Genomic DNA, 8,988 nt, shown 5'->3' on the forward strand with positions numbered 1-8,988 from the left:
AGCCCAGCAACAAGTATTACTGAATGCAATGATGCGTTTCCCCATTATGTCGGTGGGTACCGCAGTTTTCAGCGAAATCTTGCATGATACTGTAACAAGTCAGAAATCGCTAAAAACAAAGTTAATCACAGGCACAATCGTCTTCTTGACCGATATAAGCTGACCAATTCACATTCAGTTGTAACACGGTTCACTTTCCTGATATGAACAGCGTTTTAAACGGTCAAATGGCTGCAAGTGTTCGCCGAAATAGTCATGTTCTTCTCTGGCGGCAGCTTTTCAAGCATGAACATTGGCAGCTAATATTAGGGTTTGTTCGCTTGTAACGTGAGAAAATGCTTTCTTGCCTTTCCAGTGATGGGGTGAGCTTATAAAGTGGTCGCATTGGACGCTAATAATATATGGCCCCACAGAATGAAAATTCGTCCACGGGACTACAACTACGCACTTTGCAGCCTTACACAAAGGCGTAACCTGTATCGCCCAGCCAGAGCCGAGGCGCCAGCCACAGATATTACGTCGACCCTGTGGCAGCATATTTTTTCAGTCGATTACTTTCGGTGACACCGATTGTCTGCACCCGCAGACGTGATTGTGACGAAGAAGGAAACTTATGGGTGGGATGGATAATCTTGCCCGGCGGCATTGATTTCGGCCGTGTGCCTGTCGACTGCATTAACAGTATCAGCCGTTCCTTAACATGGCGTTCCTTGATGTGCCGTCAAGGCTGTCAAGGAACACCCGTAACAGCGTATAGGGACATTGCGCTGTGTTTTGCGCCAGGCCAATTTGAAAGTATTGCCTTAAGCACATTCGATCGAGAACGGTGTTCCTGTGTTTGGCACTTACGCTTCCCATTTCTGACCTCGCCTCCACATTTTCGACGTAGGTGGCCTCGTAAAGTTCGAAATCCCACTCAAGTACAAACTCTGCAAGGAGGTGTGGACGCCCGAATTAGAGTTGGTGACAGCTGCGCTCAAGATCCGACGCATCCAGATCCAAAAGTTCTACCAGCAGGACATCAACGACATGTACCATGCTGTGTCTAATACGGGCTCTGCATCGCAGCTGCCGACCCCAAGGTTCATTAGCGGTGTAACATCTCCTGTAGACAAGCATGAGAAGAAAATGTAGATGCGCAAGCTGCGCGAGCCGCCAAGTAGCAACGGCATCGCCACGTCGTCGAAATTCTGGGCGGCTGAAGATGGCGCGCAGATCGGCTCGTCAGCAAAGCCTCCGCGCCCCTCGCCGTGTGCCACGCTTGACGCATGGTGTGCACCTACCTGGACCTTTGCACCGCAGTGGCCTGTTCTTCAAGAGGTACTTTAGTGCGGCTTAAAAACAGGCAACTGTAGCACACGCCTCCCCCTAGAAACCGCATGGGTTATTCTGTATCGTCTCTAGTGATGACTGTGGCTAAATCCGTCGTTGAAACCATTAAATTATTTTTAGTTTGACAAATTCATTATAACTGTTATCCTTGGGATTGAAGAATTTGTTTATGCCAAATCAGCTCGCGAGTAGACCATGGACAAGTTTGCGAGTCGGGCTAATTGGTCGATGATCATCATAATAGGATTTGAAGAGCGCAACTGCATAGGTGCACAAAATGGAGAAGGATACAACAGAAGACAAGAAAGCGCTGTCCCGTCTTTTACATTCGCTTCCATTTTTCGTGCACATCAGATATCACACCTAAATCCTACTACGCAGACTTTGCGCAAACTGCATATGCAGATGTCATTCTTAAGCTCCAACTATCCCATTAGAACATAAATTCAGATAAAAACGCACTTATTGGCGGATCTTAAAACGATGCATATTGCTCGTATGTACTGAAATCAAATGTTCCTCATATTTGATGGTGCCTTGTTGCAGTGCGGAATTCTTTCATGGCTGACTGCGCGGTAGTCAACTCGTAACTTAGCCCAATGAAAAATGGGCTCTTGTAATAAAGCGTTTAACGTGTTGAATCATACCGCAATCCGCATGTCTTAAATTTGGCTGTATCGATCGCCGGACGAGGGGCATGTTTGATAATGCAAACTACTTGCTTTTGTTGGACGGGGCACTAAAAGCAGCTCAAATAATGCGCAAACTTATCATTTCGACAGGGAAAAAACACCCAATGAGATCAGGAGGGGTATTCCGCAGCGCCCACCTAGTGGACTAGTCCATTTCATCTGTTGCTGGGGTTCCGATTGGCTTGGCTAGGGTACGCATCAGATGGAGACAGGTTCCCCCAGCCAATCAGCAATACCTCCCCCTACCCTTCTCCCAGGTTTAGGCGAAGCTCTCCTTGCTCTTTGCGAGGAATGCTATTCTTTTTTGGAGTCAATTTTCAACTAAAGCACACGACGAAATCGGGCATTTATACGCTGGAAAACGCCTCGCTCAAACAAAAAAGAAAAAAAAAGATGCTTCATTGACGCATTTGTCATTGACGCATTGAAGCACTAGATTCTCCTTTGTAGTACTTTTATTAGACTCTAGCTGCAAGAAAAATAAGCCATTTACATGCGAGTGTCCGCTCTCTTAAAATGTTTTCTTGGTGTTGAGGGCCAAGTCGCTATAGTGTCCAAAAGCCTTGATATAGCAAGTTTAGGAAACACTAATAATGCTGCCCGATTAACAGTACTTCCACATGGGCGATTGCCATGTTTCTCAGTGTACACTGCACGTCCGTCTTTAACGATAAACAAGGAGGTGCACGCTGAAGGAGCGAATACCTGGCAGTGCTAAGTAAGTGAGCGTAACCCGCGCCGTCACGTGCAATGCGCGACATGTATCTATGCCGCCTTGATATCTTTGCTGCCGTTCTGCGATCCTCAGCGTGTGTTCATAAAAAAAAAGCTCTCACGTTAGAATTGTTATTAAGAGAAAATTTCACCCAATCCTGGTGCTGGACGTATTATTAGCGAACGCGTCCCGCCAGTGGCAAGAGAACTTACAAAAGAAAAGGTTTTTGAATTCGGGCCCTCATGTCCGTGTTCTTTTCCTTTCGAAACATTTCCCTTGGAGGTGTTTCAGGCGAGTGCTTAATGTATCTACGAATCGTTGAAAATGAAAGACGGTGCTCTTGAGTTTCCATTCACTGTCTTTCGGCAGAAATGCTTACTGCTTCCGCGGCAGTGCTGGTATACGCGCTTCTTTGAGTTCGGAGCACGCGCTGCCACTTTACTCGTGTTGTGAGCAGGCACTCGCGCTCGCAAGCAACTATTAGGTTATGGCGGCGCCCAGGATGCTTTGTTGGAAAGGAGTCGTTACTGTGGCAGCATGTGCACAGGTGAGCGATTTCCTGCGTGTTCATACTGCAAAAGGGGAAGCGCGGAAGAACACGAACACAGTGACCTGGCAAGTAAGGGACGTACTCTCGGAGAACATGCCATGTATGATGCATGTACAGAGTGTTTCAGCTAACTTTAGCCAGAGCTTAAATATATGCCGGTGCACTCTAAGACGACACAATCAAATGCATGTTACTCACTTTTTGTATGCAGTGCGTCACGCTATGTTTTTTTGTATTTTGCTTAATTACATAATTAGTCGAGGCTATTTAACCAACTTCTGAAGCAGCGAAGTTAGGAAAAATATTCCAATTAGGAAGTTGTAGAGCGCTTTGCAAAACATCCGATTAGACAGCTTCAAATTTTCTATCTATTAAGGGCCAAACAATGAAACCCTCCTTACCTCAGCAAGGAAGCCTTCATTGCGGTGAGGCCACCTTATGTCGCTTTGAAAGCTTCCTTACTGAGGCACCCTCAGCGAAGGCTTCCTTGGTGCTTCCTAAGCGTAAGGTGGCTGCGAAGCTACCTTCATGCGTCCTTACGCAGCTCCTGGCCCTGAACGAGCGCTTCACCTCACTGCTTAGCCACGTGATGTTTGCTTGCGCATGCGCACTGTCGCCCGCCTGCGGCGAAGCGCGAGCACGGTACGTCTTGCCAGGCATGTTGGTTTCAGTCGCACGTTCGGCATGAGTAGCGTTCGTAGGCGTTTCTAGATCGTTGCTAGGTGTTGCACGACGCCGGCGGTGCCAGCGTTGCTGGAGCCTATCAAGTTCTGCGCTATAATGTGGTACTTTTTTTACGTTTATTAAACAAAAGTAGAAGAAAGCGTGCACGTGTCTCTACATCAGCACTTCAATTTAAAAATTATGCGGCGATACAACATCTTTTTATTGAATAATGGTGGTCGCGTAAAGCTCTTAGGGCCAAACAATAAAATCTTCCTTACCTCAGTAAGGAAGCCTTCATTGCGGTGAGGCCACCTTATGTCACTCTGAAAGCTTCCTTACTGAGGGCCCCTCGGTGAAATCTTCCTTGGTGCTTCCTCAGCGTAAGGTAGCTCCGAAGCTACCTTCATACGTCCTTACGCCGCTCCTGGCCCTGGACGAGCGCTTCACCTCAACGCATAGCCACGTGACATTTCCTTGCGCATGCGCGCTGTCGTCCACCTGCGGAGAAGCGCGAGCACGGTACGTCTTGCCAGGCATGTTCGTTTCAGTCACGCGTGCGGCATGAAAGCGTTGCTAGGCGTTGCTAGGCGTTGGACGACGCCGGCGTGCCAGCGTTGCTGGAGCACATCAAGTTTTGCACTGTAATGCGCTACTTTTTTAAAGTTTAGTAAACAAAACCAGAAGAAAGCGGCCACGATTCTCTATATTAGCTCTTCAATTTAAATATTGTACGACGATACAACATTTTTTATTGAATAATGGTGTTGGCGTAAAGCATTTAAGAGATCTTCTCGAACCCAGGCATGCGACAACCGTTCCTTACGTGAGGGCGGGTGAAGAGAGCTTTTCAGAGTACGCTTGCTTCCTCCATCGGTCCTTCGCTGTAAGGAGGCCTCACGTAAGGTTAAGAAGCGCTCGAAGGAAAGGAACGTTTCATTGTTTGGGCCTAATACTTAATGATAGAAAGTTAGAAACTGTCTAATCGAACATTTGGCAAAGCGCTCTACAACTTTCTAATTGGAATTTTTTTGCCTACCTTCGTTGCTTCAGAAGTTGGTTAATTAATCTTGAATAATTGAATAATTAAGCAAAATACAAAAATAGCGTGACACACTACATGCAAAATTTAGGAACATGCATTCGGTCGCGTCGTCTTAGAGTGCATCGACATATTTTTAAACTCTGACTAAAGTTAGCTAAAACACCTAGTATGTGCCGCGGTTGATTATCGTATGACATGTCCTGAAATAGTGGGTCATATCACGGTGTGTCTTACTTGTTTTGCCATTTCTCCTCCTTTATACCTTGTCAAAGCCTTTCAATATGTTGTTAGGATATAAACAAACATTTTCAATAAAAGTGGAAGTTGAGGATTGGTGCATGTCCACTTCATTGTGTGTGTGCTTTCGAACTTCTCCATTTTGCAGTATATCGTTGCTATAAGTTTGTTGCTACGATAATAATGCGCTGTTATGCCTGGATCAAAACCAGGCGCGAAGTAGGTCGCCCCTCCACGGAGTGGTACAACTGAAGAAACGTGGAGCAATTTTCTCACCGTGGTGCTGTCTGCGGAGCCAAAAGTAGGAGACGCAGTTTTCTTTTTTCGGTGTGCTGCCCTCGCTCTTCAAACGGTGTGCTTGACCCGCGACAACACCCGCGGGTGAAGCACACCGCAGTGATTACAATTTACCGGACTGCGGCGCAGCTCTAGGCGCATGCATGGACGCTGTAACGTAAAATTATATTTAAAGTTTTTACATTACAATTCTTCAATCAGCGCTCCGCGATTGGCCGAAAATTTTTTGGACCACCCCCACTACGCTTGTCTGCCATGTGATGTCACGAAAACTGCGATAGCTCCCAATTTGACATGACGTGTGCAGACTGATTATGCATGATTCGACCCAACAAAAGCAAAAAATCATTTCTAATTCGACGCCTTTTCGCCATTAACCCTCTTCTATTGGTCAAAAGGTTTCAGGTTGCACCCACTTCACATGTATGTCACTCGACGTCACAAAACCGCGAAAACTCATTGAGTTAAAGGGACGTGTACGCGTTAAAAATGTATTAATATGCCGAACAAAACTGCATTTTTTTCCGAATAGCCGGAGACTTCTCCGTTCTGAAAGGAATAGAAGATGGCTGCCGGCGATCACTCAGGCACTGGCTACTCTCACCTACCTGAGAGCATGGGTTTATTTGCGTGTAACAAAACGTTTTGCGCAGTCTTATAACGTTATCAAGCCCTTTCAGCACGTATACGCCATCACTGTGCCAACTCTTCTTTGGTGAGCGTCCATTTTATCGGCATCTTTAACGTTCCGTTGCACGCCGCAGCGATTTTAGACAAGCCACCGCAAGCTAAGACAAAGCGGACCAATCGCAGACGCCGCCCCTCCCTCTTCATCCGGTTATTTACTTTCAGTACGTGCGCTGACTCGGCCCCATTGAACCCTCTCCACTTGAGCGTGCGCCATAGCGTCTTGCCAGCCAATTACATAAGAAAAACCGCTCAATGTAGGCAATGTTATTCGTTTTGAAAACAAACAAAAGTAACCTCCAATAAACGAGGAGAGCGTTTTATTGGGCTGTTCAGAGAACGTTGCGGGTCACCGCCCGATGCTTGCGTCGGCCGTTACGTAAATTTTACGTCAGGAGATTGGGGGCGCTATAACGTAAAACTATTGCAAACTTTTCTATTCCAATTCCGCTATGAGCCCTCCACGATTAGTCAAAAACTTTTTTCGACCACCCCCACTTCACCGGTCTGTCACGCGACGTAAGGAAAACCACGATACCTCCCCATCTGATATGATGTGTACACACTGATTATGCATGATTTGACAGGAAAAAGAAAAACATTTATTTCTGATTCGACCCCTTTTCGCCATTAACCCTCGGCTATTGGTAAAAAGTTTTCGGGCTGCACCCACTTCACCTGCCTGTCACGCGACGTCACAAAACCGCAAGAAGTCACCACGTCAAAGAGACGTGTACGCGATAAAGATGCATTAATATGCCGAACAAAACTGAATTTTTTTCGGAATAGCCGCAGGCTGCCCCGTTCCGAAAGGAATAAAAGATGGCTGCCGCCGATCGCTCAGACGCTGGCTACTCGCACCTGCCGGAGAGCATGGGTGTATTTGCGTATAATAATACTTCTTGCGTGGCCGTGTAACGTTTTCGAGCACTTTCGGCACGTTTGCCCCCTCATTCTGCCAACTCTTCTTTCCTGAGGGCCCGTTTTAGCGTCATTCTTGAGCTTCCGTTGCACGCCGCCGCGATTTTCGACCAGCCACCGCAAGCTATGAAAGGGAGAGCCGACCAATCGTAGACGCCGGCACCACCCTCTTCATCCGGTTATCGACTTTCAGTGCAGTGGCTCGGCCCCATCGAATCCCTCTCCACTTGAGCGTTCGCCTCGCCTCTTGTCAGCCAATTAGATATGACAAGCCGCTCAGTGTAGGCAATGTTATTCGTTTTTCAAGCAAACAAAAGTGACCTCCTATGAACAAGGAGAGCGTGTAATTGGTCTGTTCAGACAACCCTGCGGGTGACCGCCCGGTGCTTGCGTTGGTGGTTACGCAAATTTGACGTCAGGAGATTGGAATAGAAACACATCGGAATAGTTTTACGTTATAGGGCCCTGGAATAAAAACATATTTGAATAGTTTTACGTTATAGGGCCCCATATTTGACTGCGAGCACCGTCATGTTATGGTTTGAGAAGATTTAGAACGCATTCACAAAATTTATTTCTCGTAAAATTCTCTAGCATGGCCGTCTGTCACCATGGCGCAACGTTCATGGAACGTTGACGTGGCGATCTTCCTTCTATCGGTCCAATAGCTATTGCGAGTAGAGTGCACCCAAATACCGGACAAAGGGTAAGGAAACGATCTCACGTAAGATAATTTTTCTGAATTCGGGCTCTTGAGCAACATGATGGCGTTTTACGTCTCACAGGCTAATTTCTTGAAATCAAGGAATGCTTGGCCCGTATTCGTGTTCATGGGAAGGGCTGACACCGGAAAGGAGGAGGAGGGGGTGGTCGAAGTGATGGCTATTCCCTCGCTGCACTGCCTGGTGTTTGCGGCCACGGCCACGTCGTTGCGAGCACCGTCTCTTGGGTCCTACACTCTTAAGCAAAATTATACCCTTTTGCCACACAACGATAATCGTCATCTGTCTTGTCCGCATTACCTTTCTTTAACGTGGCGAGCCCGGTACTTTCCAGTAATGAACGGCATGCGCGTTATCAGCATGACATAGCATCCCCGACAGGAAAGTAGCGGGCGCGGCGTTTTCAAGAAAGGAAACGCAAGCAAGGCAGATGACGATTATCGTTGTGTGGCAGAGATACACCTGAAACGGTCGAACTTTGCCTAAGAGTGTGTACTGCTGTTCACAACCAACTCTAGTGTGTAAATGCACGTATTCCAACAACTTCCTTTTAAAGAAGACGTTATTATTGTTTGTTGGTTTGTTTTCACGGCAACATCAGTATATAGCTCACCAACACCGAAAATGGTGTTTGTGGCTGCGTGACCACTATCTCCTGTCTTTTGTCACTCTTTTAAAGCGAAGCTTGACATGGCTAGGCGAAACGAAAATGCGTCTGTCCGCACCTGTGTACAGAAAACTATCGTCATCAGCAATGGCCCGAGCGTCGTCGTCTTCTTCCACAGCGAGCTCGTTGGCGCCCCTCGGCGCAACCGCGCGAATACGCTCGTGCCACTGCTCCCGCGTTCGTCGTCGCTTCCATAGCTGGCTCCGTTGTCACCCATTATTCCAGCGTAGAATTTCACTTCTCTTCGGCCGTCGTAATGGGGAGGCCGCGTTTACGAGGGTATGAGACATTCATTGTCTTACGTGACGGCCAGATTTAATTTTGAATCAATTTAATTTTGAGGAATCGCGAGGGTCAATGGCGGGCGGATGCTGCTAATCGCGCCGCGAGCAAACTAGCGACATCGAAGGCAAGCGACAACGGCGGACTGCGCGAATACCGTGACTGGCGTGCGGCCCCA

At 47.3% G+C, this 8,988-nt stretch overlaps 1 protein-coding gene across 1 annotated transcript in view; it reads left to right on the plus strand.

The window, feature by feature from the left end:
• The window catches only part of LOC142587767 (fatty acid CoA ligase Acsl3-like), a 130,250-nt gene extending 129,116 nt beyond the window's left edge, over positions 1 to 1,134 (plus strand). The window contains exon 14 of the mRNA XM_075699049.1: positions 890 to 1,134. Coding sequence (XP_075555164.1) covers positions 890 to 1,134 — 245 coding nt within the window. The remainder of the gene's footprint in view (positions 1 to 889) is intronic.
• The last annotated feature ends 7,854 nt before the right edge of the window (positions 1,135 to 8,988 follow it).

Source organism: Dermacentor variabilis, chromosome 1, assembly GCF_050947875.1.
Source record: "Dermacentor variabilis isolate Ectoservices chromosome 1, ASM5094787v1, whole genome shotgun sequence".
NCBI classification, from domain to species: Eukaryota; Metazoa; Arthropoda; class Arachnida; order Ixodida; family Ixodidae; genus Dermacentor; species Dermacentor variabilis.